Source organism: Cnephaeus nilssonii, assembly GCF_951640355.1.
Source record: "Cnephaeus nilssonii genome assembly, chromosome: 17".
NCBI classification, from domain to species: domain Eukaryota; kingdom Metazoa; phylum Chordata; class Mammalia; order Chiroptera; family Vespertilionidae; genus Cnephaeus; species Cnephaeus nilssonii.
The window spans coordinates 4,530,983-4,551,709 of record NC_137088.1 but is presented as its reverse complement, the minus strand read 5'-3'; the positions used below and the strand labels follow the sequence as shown (position 1 = coordinate 4,551,709).

The 20,727-nt window shown below is 46.7% G+C and overlaps 1 protein-coding gene across 1 annotated transcript in view; it reads left to right on the top strand.

Annotated features, from left to right (window-relative positions):
• CNTN6 (contactin 6) overlaps positions 1-20,727 on the top strand; it is a gene marked incomplete at both ends in the record, with an annotated part of 128,519 nt that overhangs the window by 61,191 nt on the left and 46,601 nt on the right. Inside the window, 5 exons of the mRNA XM_079795482.1 lie at positions 617-719; positions 13,638-13,822; positions 16,030-16,166; positions 17,649-17,778; positions 18,874-19,024. Of these exons, the coding sequence (XP_079651608.1) occupies positions 617-719; positions 13,638-13,822; positions 16,030-16,166; positions 17,649-17,778; positions 18,874-19,024 (706 nt within the window). The remainder of the gene's footprint in view (positions 1-616; positions 720-13,637; positions 13,823-16,029; positions 16,167-17,648; positions 17,779-18,873; positions 19,025-20,727) is intronic.

The window sequence follows — 20,727 nt, the reverse complement described above, 5'->3', positions numbered from 1 at the left end:
ATTGGACCTTCAAAAACTATCAAAGCAGACATATTCTTATACGTGTATAGCAAACCTATTGAGCAGTAAACGCTTAATCAAGTGACATAAGAATATTTATATCTTTGTTTATCCCAACTAGCGTGATCACTGCACAGGTTTTGTTGCAGAAATGCTGATATTTTGGATTAAGGGGTGCTGACTCAGACCTCTCACCTTGTTAGCTGAGAATTTATTCCTGAACCGACCTGGTCCCCGGGAGTCCCACCAAGGGAGACAGAGCTGGGTCTCGCTGAGAGCGACATCTTGGTAACCCAGGAGCATCTTAGATGCTGTGTTCAGTTCTCCGTCGGTGACGTTAATTATTCTTATGATATTGATGTGGGACCCAGGGAAGTGGATGCCTTTTTGCTGACACTTCCATGTCCTGGGCATTTGACTTTCAGGGGAGGGGAGATGCCGAACCCCTTAAACGGTATCATGACCTTCTCTTGCTCCCTGTCAGTCATGAAAGTCTAGAAAAGTACTGTTAATTGAAGGACAAGACATCCGATTTTGGTCAGTGAAGCATCGACTTCATGGGAAACTTCTGTTTTCTGTTCTCCAGAACGCTGCTAGCTCTTTTGATGTTTAACAGGTGTGATGGGGGAATATGAGCCAAAGATGGAAGTGCGCTTTCCTGACACTGTACAAGCCACAAAGGACTCGTCTGTAAAACTGGAATGCTTTGCCCTTGGAAAGTAAGGTTGTTTTGTTTTGTTTCCTGGTGTTTTAATTAAAAAAAAAAAAAAACAACTACAAAACTTTTTGTGATTCAAACATTGCCCTAAGGTAAATTACCAAACAGATTTCAAATGCTGGGGGAACGAGAAAGTTTCTGATTGGAATTTAAGCAAAATGCGAATACTCTGAAAGTGATGGGGCTGCAGTTCTCCCCTAACTCGCTGTTATTTCTGCCAGTTTGACCCACTTAGGCAGCAGCTGCATGAGAGTAAGTGCGCTGGTGTGTCACCGAGCCCTCCACACACCCCGCCTGCATCCTGTCCCACATCCACGGCCCCCGGGGTCGCCCTGCTGAATTAACCAGCAATAATTATAAATGAAAAGCCTGCACTGTAGTTCCCAAAATAAGACTAATTAAGGGCCATTGTTCACGGTGGACAATTAGATTGAGTCACACCTGCCGGGAGTGGGGGTGCTTTGTGAGACTCAGATACCTGTGTATCAGCCAACAGGATTGGGATGCTTTTAAGGCGGCCAAAGACTTGCTTTTTTGCACGTAACATTCAGACACCCCTTTACCTTTGGGGGATGGGCCAACTTCATTTTTATGCCTGTGGACACCAGTAGCCCAAGAACAAAGGGGTAAGCAGGGTCTAGATCCGCTGTTTCTAAACATGAGTGTGCAATGCACCGGGGACGTGCTTAAAGTGAGATGTTGTAGGTGTAGGTCCCACGTCTCTGTCCCCGAGAGCTCCCAGGCAGGGCCACTCCTGTCCACAGACCACACTGGACGGGCACAGGCCTCACCAGCCCAGTGAGGGCTCCCTCTGAATGCCGTCTATTGCTAAGGGGGTCAGCACATTTAGAAACGGTGCTTAACGGTCCGAACTGCGGAAGCCACCACTTAACGTGCCCATCTTGTTCTTAGGTAAATATAGCGAGCAACCCAAACAGTGCTGGTTCATAGAGCTGCTAGGTTCCTTTCTATATATGAAATTCTGTAGATATTTAAAGTTTTCAGCCTATGTGTTTTTCATGTATTTAAAAGATTCTATTTTATTTTTACTCAGTATTGATCCCATAGTATTTGTCTAATGATTACTGGTTATTATTGACTGATTAACTCAAGGAAGGGAAAAACAGGGACTTCATGTCAGTTTTTGTTTGCCTGCCTTTTAGGAAGATATTATGGACTTTGACCATTTTCAAACTTTCTCAGAATTTAAAGTTACCAAAAAATAAATTAAATGTTTGTAAGAATACTTTGAAAATTAGGTGATTTATGTAAAAAAGAAAACCAGTGAGAGACAGCATCCAAAACAGATATCAATAGCTTATTCTATGACACTGAACATCAGGAAATGTGGATTCCTGAAATTTAAAAAAATACTCTTCCATCATAAATAACTAAAAATCATTGAGGCTAGTTCTCAAGAATCCCACATAAATAAATGTTATTTGTTAGGCATGTCCAACTAAGAACGTGTCTGCTGTATATTATCCTCAGAATGGTGCACGGTGCACCCTAGCTTTTGACGTGTGAGGGCGTGAGGCTTCCATTGAATGAGCCACCTGTTCGGTTTCAGCTTCCGTGAGGAAGGCAGGGCAAGGAACCCACTCCCACCTGGCTTTAGGCTCTGGGCTTCGAGCACTCAAGCATCCGAGTCGATGTTTCAGATAACTGCTCATAAAGTCAGGGGAGGCGGATTCAGTCCCCAATTTTCTCAAGAGATTATGGGGCCATCAGCACACACACTCAGGATCTCTGTGAATGTCCCAGTTCTTGTCCAAGAGGAGGTGCAGGGACACCTGCCCCAAGATTGTTTGGAGAAGAGGGTGGATAATACGCTCAGGAAACAGCACAGGCTGGGCTTGGAGGCAGTAAGTGCTCACCGAGTTCTCGCCCAAAACGCCAACTCCGTTCTCTTCCTGTGCAACCAGTGCCAGAGCCAGTGGGGGTGGCAACCTAGAAGTGGGGTCTCAGGGAGGAGACAAAGGGTCTCGGGGGGCCCTTTCAGCTCTCTCCACAGCTGCAGCAGCAGGGTCTGCTCTCAGGTAGAAAGGGGCCCGCGTGTTTAATTAACATGGTCTGAATTGCTCACCTCTCAGAGTTACCAACTTTCCTTATTTCTATATTTTACTTTTAAAAACTTCAAACCCACAGAGATGTTGAAAGAGCAAGATCTAGATAATCATGTCAATCACATTACCTCTCACCTGAATTGACCAGGTGTAAATATTTGCCGCCTTCCCGCCACCCGTCCACACACACGCACCATACGCACACACAAATATGCAAGCCATACATGGAAAGAGATGGGCGATGAGTAATGACAGGCTGCCTTTTGGGGCATGTTTTGCTATGAAATGGAGGGGTGGGGTGAAGAAAAAGGCAGAGTCAGGAAATTTCGCCCATCTTATTTAGAGTTTGTCGTTTGTCTTCCCTTTCCAGATTTAATTGGTAATTATTTAAAGTGCATACACATTTTGGGGGACACCCTCTATTTCCTCTGTCCATTTCCCTCTGTGCCCTTCTGGTATTCCTAGTACACGTCTATTGCTCCAGTTGAACTGGTGCCCAGTTTTGGGATGTTCTGTTCTGTTTTTATTTGTTGTTGTTTTCATTCTGTTCTGTATTAACATTTTAGTTCGGGAGGTTTCTATCGCTGGTCCTTCCAGGTCACTCTTTTCCGGGTTCAGTCCACAGATGAGCCTTCTGAAGGCTTGCTCCTTCGTATTAAACTGTTTCCTTTCCCCAGCATTCCTTTTGGTCCTTCCTCAGAATGTCCCATTCCGCTCACATCAGTCCTGTGCCCCTGCGTGCCACCTGCCTTTTCCACTGGAGCCCTTGGCATCGTCTCCAGAGTAATCATTTTAAATTCACAGGCTCATAATCCAGAGCATTGCCATGTTTGGGTCTGGCCCCAATGCTTGCTTTGTCTCTGCAGACTGCTTTTATGCACTTTTTATTGAAAACTAGGCATGCTGTCCCGGGTAAAAGGAACTAGGTAACTAGATTTTAGAGTGAGGTTTATGTTTATGCAGATACTAGTCATACGTGGGCTGTGCTTACAGTGCGCGGTGGCTGCTGCACCAGAGGCTGGCATTTCCCTGCTGTCTGCGGGTTCCCATCGTTTCCCTGTCCTGTTTGGGTTTCTCTAGAGGCTCTTCGTCTGTGTGAGTCTGAGGTCTGCTGTTCTTCCTGCTGCAATCCCCACTCTGCTATGGAGTCCCCCTGAGGATGTGAGAGTCCCTGTTTGCTCATTCCATCATCCCTGTCACCTGTGGGTCTGTTTCTATTGAATGATTTTTCTCCTAATCATGTTTCTCATTGGTAGGTCATTTAGTAATTTTCCATTTGAATTGTAGACATGAACATTATGTTGCTGAATGCTGGAGTGTGGTGTATTTATTCCAGGTGTTAGATTTTATTGATCAGAGTTAAGTTACTAGGAATCTGGGTGATCTTTCTGTGGCCTGTGAGTAAGCTTCCTTCAAGTAGATTCAGAGTCAACATTCACTGCAGGCTGATTTATGACTGAGATGCACCTTCGGCTGAATGCTCCCAGGGCTCACTGAGTCTCTCCTGTGGATGAAGGGAGGCCGTCTTCCATCTCTGTCTGTGCGCTGAGAATTATTCTCTGCCTCGTCTGATGTGTCCCTCTTAGGCAGACATCTGGAGCTCGTTCCATTTGTGGTCCCATCCTCTCCAATACCTACAACCCAACTCCTCAGTCCTCCGTGCCTCACCTCAGTGAAGCAGGCATGTTCCATGTCTGTCCTCCCTCCATATTCTCTGCCCTGGGAAGTGCCTGGGGAGAGAAACCAGGGACACCACAGGCTCCCTTTGGGGACCACAGTTTTGTGTCCCCCGTTGTTACATTTCTAGAGTCGGGTTTGTTTCCATACATTTATCCAGTTTCTTAATGTTTGCAGCAGGAGGGTAAATACATTCCCTGTTACACCAACACAAATTGAGGTCTGGGGTTGATTTAACACAGTGATGTTTAGGAAAATGTAGACCTGGTGTTGAAATCTAAATCTCACTGGTTCTGACTTCAAAACCCACACCCATAGCCATGGTATTTATATCAAATTTTAACATGTAAATAAATTCCTCATGTGCAGATAAAGCTAGCCCCCAATTCTGCACATGTTTCCCTTACAAAAAGGCTTGGAAATTTTCAGAAAAATGTTAAAAAGATTTTATCTGTTGAATGGAACCATGGAGATATTTTCTATTTATATTCTCTGCAATTACTACTATATCAGCAACCAGTACATTTTAATTTTATATATTAATGATTTTAAATTTTTCAAAAGATAACCTTTTTCAAATTCAACCTTTTTTTTTTTTATGAGAATAAATAAGTGATTCCCAAAAAATCAATCAGGGCTATTGAGGAGCACATGTCCTACCATTTTATGTATGATGATACCAATATCTATCATCTGTAATAACCTGGTATAGACCAGCGGGTATGACTCAGTGGTTGAGCATCAGCCCATGAACCAGGAGGTCACTGTTATAGTCTGGTCAGGGCACATGCCGGGATTCCTGGCTCAATCCCTAGTAGTAGGCAGTAAATTGATGATGCTTCTTTCTCATTGATGTTTCTATGTCTTTATCCCTCTCCCTTCCTCTTTCTAAAATCAATTAAAAATTAAATTATTTTTTTAAATATGGTATAGAGGATTAGAGAGGAAGCACAGCTTCCTTCCCAGCCACCACCTTAGGAGGTAGCTGCTAATGTGCAGGCAGGGAGGATGGAGAGAGCGTGTATGCACCAAGTCTAATGATCTTCAAACAGCGCAGGCTACCCTGAGTATAGAGTGACTAGAGGCCTGGTGCATGAAAATTCATGAACTGGACAGGGGGTCCCTCAGCCCAGCCTGCCCCCTCTCACAGTCCGGGAGCCCTCAGGGGTGGGAGGTGATCCAGTGATGGGGGAAGGTGACACCCCCATCACACCACTGCTTCTGCCACTGGCGGCAGCACAAGCTTCAGCCAGCCCTGGTTACCTGAGCCTCGGGTGGCCCTGGGCAGCTGGGGGACTCTGGAGGCAGGCGTGTGGAGCAGCTGGACCCGCCTGGGGGTGGGCCTGGCTGTGCCGCATGCCTGCCACCCCAGCGGGGCTGAGGGGACTGGGCGCTGCCATCTTGTGGCTGTGGGCACCGCCATCTTTGAGGGTGTGGCAGTCAATTATCATGTTCCCTCCTTATTGGCTGTGGGCGCCGCCATCATTTGTGAGGGTGTGACGGTCAATTAGCATATTCCCTCTTTATTAGATAGGATTATACCAAACTTCAGATACCTGCCTGACCTTCAGTGGCTTTGACTTCTGGGGCGTGTCACTTACTTTCTGTGCTGCAGCTTCAAAGCTGTTGTGATCGCAGATTTAACTCTCAACTCTTCTCATTTGTTTCACGTGGCAGACTCTTAATTATCTGAGCTGCAAATTAATTGCGTTGTGAGGCACCCTGAGAGGCTCAGGGTGTGGGTGCTGTGCAAAGGCAGGCAGATTGGCTGGCACACCTGTCTCCTTGGAAGCAAACACAGGCCTGTGCTCTGGGTGCAGAAATGAAACCGATATCCCTCGTAACTCTCCCGCCACTGGTAAACAACCCCACGGATTTCCTTTCTTCTCCTTCTTAATTTAGGAACTTGGCTGTCAGTGCGCTGAGAGGTAAATAAAATCCATAGCCCCACTGCGTGTTCCCGCGTCCCGGAGCCTTCGCACAGAGGACTATATTTATGTAAACATGTATATCTTATGTATATATATATTTTTTTTTGTAAATTATGGGGGGGAAATACCCAGCTTGGCTATTAATGTCAAGCAGTAAATCTGAAGTCTCGCCAAGGTGTTTCTAGGTGTCCCAGGCTTTTCAGAGGCCTGAGCAGGTGTCTGAAGTTTGATTTTCTTCTCACACAGGGGACATCCTGCAGGCAGCAGCCCAGAGAAGTCCCTGAGAGTCCTCAGGACCCCAGGGTGACCACAGTGTTGTTGAGTTAAACTAGGTACATTCAGACTTTTTAGGCCTATATGATTGGTGTAAAATCATCAGCAAGGTATCTTAAAATTCCCTAATTGAACATCTATTTGGCTCATTGTGTTGAGTAGCTAGAAAGCAGAATATTTCCCCAGACATATTTGCCCCATGTGTCCCGGAATGTACACCGAAGCCTAGTATTTCTTTTATTACTTTTAAAATACATGTTTTTATTGATTTCAGAGAAGAAGGGAGAGGGAGAGAGAGACAGAAACATCAAGGAAGAGAGAGAATTGTGGATTGGCTGCCTCCTGCATGCCCCACACTAGGGATCGGTCCTGCAACCCGGGCATGTGCCCTGACCCAGAATTGAACCAGTACCTCCTGGTTCATGGGTCGATGCTCAGCCACGGAGCCACACCGACCAGGCCCTGTCCCCATCCGATAATCATGACAATAAGCAAGGAAGGAGCCTCCTTTAGGTTCAGGCCTCAATTCTCAGTGATATTCCCCCTTTGACCTCTTCCAAAGCCTGCCAGGTGCCCATCATCTCTGGTTGCAGGTGAGGATCCAGCTGAGGCTGCGAAGGTTAGGGATCTACACTGTGTCACAAAATCTGCCCATGTCTCCCTACCCTGTGTCAGTGCCACTGTGATCAGAAGCAAATGGCTGTAGCTCCTGAGTCCCAGGGGCAGCCTCGGTGGAAGGGCAGACCAGTGCCTGCCAACCAGCAGCCTCTTCCCAAGGGACCTGGGTGGACACTGACCGCCCCCAGGATCCCGATGACATGCGATCCCTGGCAGAAACACCTCCTCCCTCCGTGCACTGAGCTTGCTTTTCTGCAGAGCTCGCGGATTTATCCCTATTGTGTCACCACGGGACAGCCCTCCACTCCAGGCTCTGTATGAATATTTCAAGTCGGGAAACGAGAGCAGCTGGCCCAGCAGCCTGAAATGTTAACAAAGGCTCTTTGCCCGTTTCCTTTCTCCGCTTCAGTCCCTTCGATTAAAAATGGCCACTGACGGGATTTTCTGAAATGAGGTTCGAGTTCAGAATAATCCCAACGTAAGCATCTCTGAAAACGGGTTCTCTGGACCAGCTTCTACTTACAAACTCGGTATGGCCTGGATTTAAGCTGTGGATAATGAGGTTTAAGAAATCCAGGCGAGAAATAGAAGCTTTCTCAAATGGCACCAGTAATGAAAATTCTATTTATGGGCTGAAAGTATGGAATCGAAACACAGTTCCTACGACTGTGTGGAGAGCTTTCATTTAACTTCCAATTAAGGTTGAGCTCGGCCAGATGGTTAACGAATGTATCTCCATCTTTGATAAAATTACTAGAATGCTCACTCAGGAAAAGCATACGGAGGAGAGAATGGAGTGTCTGTCCCTGTTTAGGGTGACACTTATTTAAGAAGCAGGAAACCAGAGGGGTGGGGAGGAGAGAAAGAAAGACAGAAAGACAAAGGAAGGAAGGAAGGAAGGAAGGAAGGAAGGAAGGAAGGAAGGAAGGAAGGAAGGAAGGAAGGAAGGGAGAGAAAGAAAAAAAGAAAGAAAGAAAGAAAGAAAGAAAGAAAGAAAGAAAGAAAGAAAGAAAGAAAGAAAGAAAAAAGAAAGGAAGGAAGGAAGGAAGGAAGGAAGGAAGGAAAGAAAGAAAGAAAGAAAGAAAGAAAGAAAGAAAGAAAGAAAGAAAGAAAGAAAGAGAGAGAGAGAGAGAAAGAAAGAAAGAAAGAAAGAAAGAAAGAAAGAAAGAAAGAAAAAGAAAGAAAGAAAGAAAGAAAGAAAGAAAGAAAGAAAGAAAGAAAGAAAGAAAAAGAAAGAAAGAAAGAAAGAAAGAAAGAAAGAAAGAAAGAAAGAAAGAAAGAAAAGAAAGAAAGAAAGAAAGAGGCAGGGAGGGAGGAAGGGAGGGAGGGAGGGATGAAGGAAGGAAGGAGGAAATGACTGGAGGACTTTGCTTTTATAATCTGGTCATTTTCACAACTGTGAGGAGCCCCGGTTCAGGCCGACTTGGTTTAGAAAATAGGGAGGAAATGAGAAAAGGCTTTGGCAACTCTCCCTTTCGCATCCAAGGTCCGTGAGGGGCTCATCTCTGGGCCGAGGAGACTCCGCATGAGAGACTTGCTTCAGATTGGTTTTCTTTGCTGAGGTTTGTATCCAAGCTCGACTTCTACCTCATATTTGTGAAGATAATAAAAAGGGGGGGGGGGGGGGGTCGGGGGAGGCTGTAGCTGAAAGGGAGATGTGGGCAGAAATGGCAGATGTCTATAGTTAGGATGAGAGCACCATTTATGGTGACTTACCTTCTAACTAGTGACCCAGTGCACGAAATTCATGCACATTAAAAGGGGATTAATTAGAGGAAATATTTTAATATTGCTATTTGCCCTTTCTCTATAATAGAAGTGTCAGAGATGAAAGGAAATTAGAAAAATGTATATGAAATTTTTCCTCCTGTCAAAGTTTGGGGCGCGCCACGGGATCCAGAGTCAAGTCCCTGCCCACCCGAGGTGCCACAAAATTGCGCGAGACCCAGACCCAGCCGGCCCTACCCCCGTCAAGCCCCGCCGGGCGGGGTTGGGCACAGCTTCAGGTCCCCTGGCCCAGCACTGGGCGGGCAGCACAGCCTCAGGTCCCCCGTCAAGCCCCGCTGGGTGGGGGGCGCAGCCTGAGGTCCCCCATCAAGTACCACTGGGCAGGGGCGTGGCCTCAAGTCCCCTGGACTGGTGCCAGGGCGAGGGCGTGGCCTGAGGTCCCCCGGCCTGGTGCTGGGGCAGGGGGAGCGGCCTGAGGTCTCTTGTCAAGCCCCACCAGGCAGGGGGCACAGGCTCAGGTCCCCTGCCCTGGCCCAGCACCACACAGCCTCAGGTCCCTGCTGATTGCTCCTTAAGGCTAGTTAGGGGAACTTGGCCTCTGCTGTGGGCGCCGCCATCTTTGTGATGGTGTGATGGTCAATTTGCATATTCCCTCTATTAGATAGAATGGCAAAGTTTCAAGAGATTTCACAGTAATCTCTCCTGAAGGTCCCTCAGGGGTCTCCACTGTTGGGATGCATTTTTCATGTGGCTTCAGAAAAGAGAGAGGGTGAAATCTAAGCAGTTTATTTAGTGTCTTCATGGGAAGTTCTCCCCAAAATGGGGACTTGTCCTTAGAATGCATATGTGTGTTTAAGTTGCCTCTGATTTTGCATTTATTCTCTGACTCTATATATAGTCCCATTACCAGTAATAACAGAATCTCAGCCTTCTTGCTTAGCAGTGACATAACAAATCTGACCACAATCTCAACATTATAATAGTATCTATGGATCTTACAAAACTGCTTGATTTTTCCCCCACTAGAAACTAGTTAACCTGAAATGTGGACACAGTATGCACTTGATAAGGCTTAAATTGAAGAAAAAAAAAAAAAGGTGTTTTTTTTGTTTGTTTATTTGTTTGTTTTTACTGTTTGAGTGATTACTTTTGGATAGTGGAGCTGCTTTGAGAATTCTCAACTATCTCAACTATAAAATGGGATATCCAGAAGGAATGCACCAAATCCTGTAGTTCAATCTCACAGACAGACATGAGCCGGGCAGGTGTAGGACCCAGGTGTTCAGAATCTACCCATCAAGTCCTTGTTGACAGAAATCAGCAGGAGTATAACTCAGGCAGGCTTAGGCCAAAAAGAGAACCATTGACAAACTGAAACGCTCCGAGGGAGATTTTTGGCCGGGGCATAGCTTGATCGACGCATGTGAAGAATTCTAAGTTATTCCTTTCCCTTTGCCTGAGCTTTGGCTTTCACGGATCCTCCCTCCATGTGGGGAAAAGCTCCATGTTTATATCTCACAGTCTGAACAAATTCCCATGAGAAAAGATTTGCTCTTCTGAAAGCCATCCCAGAACCGTGTCTGGCTGCCTTTGACTGGGTGGCCGTGGCTCCCTGGTAGACCAGTGACAGTGGCCACAGAGCAGAAGTCTCTAATGCAGGACCTGAATCACGTGCTCTGTCAGTTCAGGCAGCTGGAAGGGGATTGTCAGGAAGAGGGCTGGGTGCTGACCTTGAGGGTGGGAGCCACTGGGATCTGGGAGGCTCAGAGACCTGAAGGGGCACTGACATTCCCTCCTGCGCTGTTCCCCTTGGAATGGGGTCCCTATGGAGCAGGGGTGGGGAACCCTTTTTTATGCCAAGGGCCATTTGGATATTTATGACATCATTCATGGGCCATACAAAATTATCAATCTAAAAATTAACCTGCTGTATTAGGTCAAACATTTAATTTACTCATCCCTCATGCCTTGGCAGGGACAGACCAAATGATTTTTCAGGCCTCATATGGTCCGTGGGCCGGATGTTCCCCACCCCTGCTTAGAGGACAGCACTTCATCCATCCAAGGAGTGATGCTCATCCAGAGACTTTGGTGGCATCACTGAGTTCCTTGTGGCAGAGGGAAGTCTGAATAGCTGAGGTTGGTGGGACTTGTTCTTTTTGCCCCCACGCAACATGGAGACTCACTTTCTGCAAATCCATAGATGTCAGAGCTACCAGAGGAGGGTCTAACAATAGCTTTGGGGGGTGTGAGGCAAAGAAGCCGGGACACAAATCCCAGCTCCACTGCCTTTAGTCACAGGGAGAGCCAGTGAAATCATATGTACAGGTCATCCACATACATAGTACCTAGCACACCGTACTAGTAATCAGTAGCTATTGGTTGTGACGGTGTTACGATCATTATCATTAAATATCAAACCCTTCCGTTACTGGCTCAGAGATTTAGATATTTAGTTAGGTGAAAAGTTGAGCTCTGTCTTCACAATCAAACTAATGGACTATGATATAAGCATGGAAAGTACTCTCTACTGAAGTTATTTTATGTCTGAATGCCAGTGATCACAACCGTTTCTAGTTGGATACTGTGCTTGTCTTTGTCATAAACCTCAGAGATACGCTGTCACAAAGAGATAAAAGGCCAGGCATTCACACAAATATCACAGCCTCTATTATTTCCCTTTGTAAATAAACATTCTTAGAATGTTTTTATTGCATGGGTAATGCATGCTCATTGTAGGAAAATAACAGAAAATGGAGGTAAACAGAAAGTGGAGAATGAAAGACATCCAAGGCCTCCCAACCCAGGGGTAATAACTTCTCGCACGTTCACAGATGCATGGTGTGTGTTGAAAAACTGGACAGCTCTGCATCTAGCACAGAGTTCAGACCTGGGGACGATGCTTCTGTGTAAACAAACTCTCCTGCAGAAATCCATTTTCATGTGTGCCAGTTTGGTATTCCGTACAGTGAGTGGACAGAAAACCAGTTATCGGAGGTTAATTGTGGCAGGAATATGCCATTTTACTAAAATGTCAACCTCATTTTGTGCTAAGTGGGCAAGGCTTTTCAAAAAGACAGAAACTAAATTTATGATAATAGTGATTTTATTTTGTGTTAAAATTCAAGGTTTGTCACTATCTGGTAATTCTGAAACAATAGATGAAATCAAACATGGACTCGGGGTAGGTTTTCTGACAATATGTGAGCCCCTGTGTCACTTTCTACGCTGACAGTGCCTGCGGCAGGTCCTTGCTTTCTCGGGGCCTCCCTGGGTCATCAGCACCCACTTTTGGCAGTGGGCTCACCACTCAAACTCCACACACTCTTGCCACCACTTGTCATGTGGTTAGAAGTTTCTCCCGCGTCACTTTTGTCAACTTGGAAAAAATTCTGCTTCTTCTACAAAGTTGACACTTTGGCTTTGCAAAATAATTATATTATTATTAACTCACAACATATCAAATATAAATATTTAGATCACCTGACAATCTCCAAGGGAATGAAGAGGGGCATGCTTGGAGGAAGGGAGAGATGTTAATGTAAATGGATGGGGATTGGTTTTATAAATGACTAGAGGCCCGATGCACGAAATTCATGTAAGAGTAGGCCTTCCTTCCCCCAGCTGCCAGTACCAGCTTCCCTCTGGCAGCCAGGACCCGGGCTTCCCTCGCAGCCCTGTGTTCAACCTGGAAGGACGTCCGAAAGGATGTCCAGTCTAATTAGCATATTATGCTTTTATTATTATAGTTTGTTAGAGAATGTGGTCCTGTTGTGACTTTATATTAAACATGTAAGAGTGGGGTCTTCTAAGCCACAGACTTCTAAATTCACTCTTCTTTGTCAGACATTAAGTTTACATATTAAAAGTATATTCATATTAGACTGAAGATATCAGATCTATGATATTAAGCTACATTCTTATAAATAAAGGAACTCTTTGCACATTCTAACAGGAGACAGGGTGCCATGCAGTCATTCACAGATTACTGTTGTTTTGCTTTTGGGAAAACAGGGTGATGAGTGTGTTTGAGGCTCATGGAGCATGCTCTCCCAATTCACGTAGGTCGATCACAACACTGATCTCCTTGGTAATCTAGCTCACCCATCACCCACGTCTTCAGTTGCCTGCTGGGACCAATTTAGCTTTAGAGGAATCTACCTCTTTCTTAGACTCCACAAATACAGACAGAGCTTGCCTCCTCCGAGATGCCATGTCCTTTGGGGAATTTCCTGAATGTCTTTAAATTGCTATCATCTCAGGGCCATCTTGCAGTCTATTCCCTTTGTTTACGTTCTTGCAATTTACAAATAGATTCATTTTTTATTATTTGTTTATGGCACGTCACTCCACTAGTCTGTCAGCAGTGTGAGGCCAGAGAACATGTTCATTTTGTTCAGCAATTCATTCTCTGGTCAGAGCGCCGTGACTGCGCATGGCAGGCCCTTAATGAGGTGTTACTAGCGCTGACTGAGTGAATGCAAGTGGTCGCAGGACCGGCATGCGAGCCTCCGGGGGGGATTCATTGGATGGTTTCCCTGAGAGTTCATGTTAAGGACACTCCCATTTAACCCTGTTGTCACAAGACCGAGCCGGATCGTGTTCTAACGAGGTGTAACTGTTCAGTCCAGTCCCCGATATTAGTTGGAGGAGGTTGGACGGAAGCCCGTTGCCAGGGAAAGTCAAGTACAGCAAATCCCAGGCTACCCTTGAAATCCCGAACTTTCAACAGGAAGACGAAGGCTTCTACGAATGCACTGCAGGCAACCTGCGCGGGAGGAACTTGGCGAAGGGCCGGCTCGTTTTCTACGGTGAGCTCACGGAATGGCATGTGCATGCGGGTAATCTGGAGCCGTCCTGTGTAGTACACCGTGGTAGTCATGAGCACGTTGTGGAGACATGCCCTGGGGCAGGCGGGGAAGCCACGTGTCCGGGTTGGGATGCAGGGGCGAGTCTCAGTGTAGTCTGTGCAAGCCGTGGCTTCGTCTAATTGCCGGGCAAGATCAGCCGTGTCCTGTGGAGACCACAGACCTTTATAACCTGAAGCACCATGGGATCCACTTACTTCCCGGAGGACAGTCCGAGGTAGCCCGTGACGTCCTTAATTACAGAAGGAGAAAGCGACAGGAGCATAATGCTGAGTGTAGTAGTCAATATCCATTTCTGTTTCCAAGATTTTGCCTACTCATATGTAGGTAATAGAAAACCACAGTCACTACTTGATTGAAAAATAGGTTTGCCTCAGTTACCAGAATCTCTCATGCACATAAGAGAGATGATAAACGCACATATTCCATAAAGGCTGTCTATGCTTTTCCCATCCAGCCAAGATACAACATTTGCATTGAAGTCATTTATTTTTTTCATCAAATAAACTATAAAATAGGCCCCAGCATTATCAAAATGTTGGGTGCTTTTCAAATACTCTCACTTTCTATATTAAATTTAATATATCTTTAATTTAATAATTCTGTACTAGAAAACTTTTGGAAACGGTATTTACACATGGCCCAAAATGCCTTTCTCTATGACATGTTTGTAGATGACATGTTACTAATCATCGATAAAGTAATTGGAGAAAAATGCATTTTTGGTAACTAGCCATGTCAGCAGCATTGATATCAGCTCATAGGCATGCCACTCGAGTGTCCTGTGGGGACCAGGTAATGTGCCTTGGCTATATTAGCTTCCATTTCCTCCCGGATTTCAATTTTAACCTGGAATGAAAACTACCATTTTATATATAGAACATGATTCCCTCGTGATTATTTCTGTATGCCTGTATGTATGTGTATTTACCTTTCTGTATTTATTCTTCCCAATAGCTCCTTCATCTTAAAGGGAAGTCTCTGGAATCTAGCATCTTTTGTAAATAAAATAATGAGGATGTGACTGGGAGTTTTTGAGTGGCACCAGGCTTTTAAGCATGGGCTAGTTTTTAATAGATTTCTCATTTTTCTGTTAAATAGACAAAGATATAACTAAGAGGTTGAGCAGAAGATGGAGGTCTCTATAAACTGGAAATCAATAGTAAAGTGATCCCTCCTACCTGGATACAGTGGCTGTTAGCTTACCTAGAAGTTTTCATAAACACAAGCTCCTGTAATTCTCACAATAATAAGAGGCAGAAATAATTTTCAGTGACATTACAGGTAGGAAGCCTTAGATGAACTGAGCAAGCTCTCACAGGTCACGTTGGTCAGGTCTAAGATAAGAACTGGGAACAATCTTCCAAAACGAGGCTCTTCCCACCTGCTCTCCGTCCTCAGCACGGCCACCTGCGCCCCTTCACGGGGATCTCACCACAACCAAATTAGTTTCAAAACATTAATTCATAGCCCACCTGTTTCCATGAATGACAGCCAGGATAACCCTACCTTCCCCCTGAATAACACGTTCACATCAATGATCCCAGGTGACCTCTGCCTCATGACTCTGTAGAACATCCTCTGGTTAGAGAGAAGCTTTTGGAAAACGCATGCCCAGAACTAAGTTAGGTGCAGAACCCATAGCCACTCCACAGTCCTTATTCCTGGCATGGGTTTTATCTGGGGCAGGGGGTGTGGGGGGAGGGTCGGGCAGGGGAGGGAAAGGGATATCCTCCAACTAAAATGCGATGAGGCTCAGATTGGAGTTATACTTCCAGCTACTGTGTTAATTATGTCTGATATAGATGCACTTACTTTTAGTTAATTCAGGTCAAGTGTAATCGGTGGTCTTGCACACTAAGGGTTCAGATTGGATCTACATTTTCTAATCTGACCCACACACTCATACTTGGCCTGGAATTATTATCTGGCCTCGTTCTACACTTGGACCCTTTCCTACACCCCCAAGTTGTCAGAGGCCCACCGAGAGCTGCAGCATGATTTCTGTGGCCCCCCACAGAGGCCTGGCCTGTCCGGTGCTGCCCCACCTGGCCGGCTGCCCTTGGTAGCTGCCGACCTCGGCACGGAGCAGGGCGCCTCGAATAACCAACCAACTTGTCAAACGGTTGCTCTGTCTCTCTTTGGAACAGCCCCTCCAGAATGGGAACAAAAAATCCAGGACACATACCTGTCCATTTACGACAGCTTGTTTTGGGAATGCAAAGCCAGAGGAAAGCCCAGGCCTTGGTACACCTGGTTAAAGAATGGTGAGCGCCTCGGTGCAGAGGTAAGCAAAGGTGCCCACATTAAAACGCACCGACTCTGGTGGGGAAACTGTCACAAACAGTGACAAGTGCTGACATTGAGGGAGTGTGCAGTAGGTGCTGGGGAACGTAACAGACTCTAGATATACTAATTCATTTAATCTTTACACAAACTCAAAGGAGCTATTAATAATGTCCCCATTTTTCCCATTGAGGAGACTAAGGGGAGAGAAGACCCATCACTTGCAGAGGTCGCATACTGTCAGCAATGGATTTACATCCAGGCACCACCACCATCATCACCAGCACCGTCACCATCACCGTCATTGCTCATGTTGACTGAACTCTCCTCGGAGACAGGCCCTGTTACATGTTCCCCTCCTTATCTTATTATATCCTCATGACAGCCTTAGGAGAGACGCAATGATTATTTCTTTATAGAGATGAAGAAAATTGGCTTCAGAGAAATTTGGCCACTGCTCAAGGCCGTGCAGCAGCTAGGGGACGTTGGGATCAGTATTCTGAACTTCGTCCACCTGGTTCCGGGAGCCAAGGTCTTCATCTTACCCAGTGTTGTGCTTTCGAGAAAACCGATGACTCTGTCTAACCCCGTTTTTTCCGCATTTTCCAATCTCACGCATACGTTCTTCTACAAGCCACAGAAAGTGAGGCAGACCTGTTTCTTTCGCATCAAATTATCCAAATAATTGTGTTAACTCTCCCTTTTGCTTTGCACGTGGAGGCACAGCCAGAGACAAAAAAAAAAAAAAAAAAAAAGACATCTGTTGTTTAGAGGCCGAACATAATGACGCTCTTTGTCCCGGCTTCAGTGGGACTTCTCTGCATGCCTTTCGCCCAGAACACCCTCTATTTCCTCAGCCAACTTGTTTCTCTTCAGGGGATGGTACTAGGGACCTTGAAATAGTTCGCTTTGAGTTGTATTTGCAATGTTAAATGATTTCATAATGCGCACTCAAAACTGTAACTCTGCACCCCAAATGGGAGTCGGTAATGGGTAGGGGCTGGGTAAGCTCACTTTATAGTTGGCTGCAGAAGAGAAATTCAGCCCCTGCTATGTATGATGCAATGAGAAAGTTACCGAGTGATCTGTCCAAGTCTTTTTGAGACCTTGTGAGGAGAAGGCCAGGAACTATTCTAACTCTGATATCCGTGTCTAATACAGTCCATAATGGGAATAATCGCAATGGCGATGTGTTCCAAATTAGACCCTATATAAAGGAATGTAACATACACGCTATGTAGATCATGCCAATTTCCACAGGAATGAGGTAACAGAATACACTCAAATGACACCAGGCATATTTCCATTTTTTTTTTTAACTTCAGGAAGCTGCTCGGGGTCCCTCTGTGTATGCGGCTCATCTTCATAAGCATCAGTTCGCATCATAGCACAGCGATTGCACAGACGGTTCATAATCGGCTCTGATGAAGAGAATGCCCGCATTAACGTCCCAGCCTCTTTACATGACTCCTTTTTTTATTAGGAAAGAATTCAAGTAGAAAATGGGACACTCACCATAACTATGCTGAATGTGTCTGACTCCGGTGTCTACCAGTGTGCTGCCGAAAACAAACACCAGACAATCTATGCAAATGCGGAGCTGAGAGTATTAGGTAAGGCCTTCATGTATAACCATGAGATGCAGAATGAGATTTGAGCAAGCCGTGATTAGACAGAATGTTAGCCCAATGCTTCTGTGAGTCAGAAATTGCTTTCCCTTGAAATAATGGGGAAATGTCTAAGTTAGCTTTTGAAAAACGCAGGTGATTCTTATTCTGGTTGGGGAATCCGCTAGGGCTCCCGGAGGCGCCGCCCCTGGGCCACCCAACCAAGAGGCTCCTCCAAAGCTGGTCCCAGCTGCGGTTTTGAATATAATCCAGAAAGTTCCATCAGGAACGTTTTCAGCTGCAAATAAAAATAAAACCAAGGAAAGGAAATCTCAGTTTACAGTGACTTCACAAGCAGGGGTTCCTTTTCTCTCTTAAGGAGAAGGTCAGGGGTGATGGCCGAGCCTGGCACAGCACCGTGGTGATGTCATTCTTCTTTAAAAAATATATTTGTATTGATTTCACAGAGGAAGAGGGAGATAGAAACATGAATGATGAGAGAGAGTCACTGATCGGCTGCCTCCTGCAAGCCCCCTACTGGGGATCAAGCCCGCCACCTGGGCATGTGCCCTGACCAGGAATCGAACTGCGACCTCCTGGTTTATAGGTCGATGCTCAACCACTGAGCCACGCCGGCTGCAGCCTCATGGTTGCAGCCTCATGGTTCTGGGAGGGCTGCTGTAGCTACCAACATCAGGACCCTGCTCGAGGTGAGAGAGGCACTGGAACCGACGTGTCTTCGCTCTCCTTAGAAGAGCAAAATCCCGAGTCCTTGCAGCACCCCTTTTACGTCAGCGACCAGAACCCAACCAGGGACCGCGGGGCAGGATTGGTGGAGTTTCCCACAAGTCGCCCTGCTTCTTACCCTGGTGGCTGGTTCCCTCAGCAGACCTTTACCGAGTAGTTACACAATCAAGCCTGGGGCTGCAGGGAGAGGAAGATAAGCACAGTCCCTCTAGAGCAGCGGTCGAAGACCGGGGGTCCGGGGACCACTGCTGGTCCGTGAGGTCCGAAAGGTTGACGACCGCTGCCTATGGCTCGCATTCCTGCAGGTTCGTTATGTGAGCGATTCAACAGGTTTTTAAACATTTTGTTTTTTAGCGTCAGCTCCTGATTTCTCCAAAAATCCCATTAAAAAAACGTCAGTGGTTCAAGTTGGCGGGGATGTTGCCATTGAGTGCAGACCGCGGGCCTTCCCCAGGGCCACCGTCTCCTGGAGCCGAGGCGCGCAGGGCCTGGGGCGCAGCCGAAGGTGAGTAGTCTTTGTGTGTTTTCACCGTTTGAAATAGCTGGGAATATAATGCCTGGTTTGTGAGGTCTTTCCAAACCCCCTCCCACATGATAACCCACCACTGCTTATCCGGGGATTCGGAAGTGCCCACAGGGCGGAAACACTAAAGCACCTCCCAGAGCCGAGACCTGCTGCGTAATGTGGCTGCGGTACATTCAGGGCACGGGCTTGGAATAGATATAGTTTCAAACCTCCTTTAAGACCTCTTCTGCTATCCTGCATGAAGACTTTTCCTGACCCCCCCAGAGGAGAAGAGTGTCACACAAGGGGAGGGAGACACACCCGCACACCTGGCCTGTGTCTTTCAAATGGTCACACAGGTGTCCACTCCTGACAGCATTGACTCTGCACCTGAGCCAAGGAGAGAGGTTCCCGAGGAGAAGGAAGTGGTTTCCTCCCAAAAGACCTGGAGGAGATTCCTGCCTGCCAGGAGAGTTTTGACAGAGAGAACAGGGAGGGAGGGAGGGAGGGAGGGAGGGAGGGAGGGAGGGAGGGAGGGAGGAAGGAAGGAAGGAAGGAAGGAAGGAAGGAAGGAAGGAAGGAAGGAAGGAAGGAAGGAAGGAAGGGAGAGAAGGAGGGAGGACAGGAGGAAAGAAGGAAGGAAGGAAGGAAGGAAGGAAGGAAGGAAGGAAGGAAGGAAGGAAGGAAGGAAGGAAGGGAGGGAGGGAGGGAGGGAGGGAGGGAGGGAGGGAAGGAGGGAGGAGGATTTTTAGTTCTTGACCTTGGAAATGCCTGTACAGGGAAAAGTACCTTTTTACTCTCAGTTATAAAATTTCTACATGGTCCTGTCTACTTTGAAATGTCATTGTCACTAACTCTTCCTTCCAATAAAGAGTAACTACCTGGGGATGGTTGAAAAGGCTCTAAAGACGCCTATTTAAAGGAATCACACAGCATTGCCTACTTACATAAATGGTGCCATAGATATAGGTAGGCAATTTCCTCCACTCGTGTGTGAACCCAGACAGCGCATACCACAGCCAGTAAGCGACGAGGCCGCGGTGTGAGGCCCGGTCTCCCGTCCCCCACGCGGGCCTTTCCTGCTGTGTGGATGATGGGAACTACTCAACGCTGTATGTGCCAAAGGGCTGTCATCAAAGGATTTAACCAAACTTCACATCAAGCAGCAGTTCTCGGTGAGGTTCACGTGTTCTTAGCGGCCAGTGTGCACCACGGAAGCGGGGCTATTTCAGGAGCTCTGCCTTAGGGGTCCGTCCCCATGGCGGCTGTCAGAGCCGCGAGTTCTCCTCCCACTGAAATAGGTAGACAGCATTGCAGATACACACCCACACGGAGGAGAGGCCAGGCGTGTTCCTTCGGAGAGAGTGGGTGTTCGACACAGAGCCCGGGGGCGGGGGGGTGGGGACCAGGGGTTCTGGTCCCAGTTCTATCACTGGCCAGTGGCCTGACCTTGGGCAAAAGCACTGGCCCACTTGTTCCCTCTGAGGTCACCATTTCTGGGATTTATTGAAGGTGAAGGGATAGGAAAGCACCTTTAACCCTTTGCACTCGCTTGCTTTTTTTTCGATTCCTGCTACCGATGCTAACCGTGTCGAGTCACACTCGACATCCGAGTGCAAAAGGTTAAGAAGCATTAACCACTCTCCCCTGGGCAGTGATGTCGGAACAGAGATCACAGATTCAAAATCAGCGCAGCCCTTCAC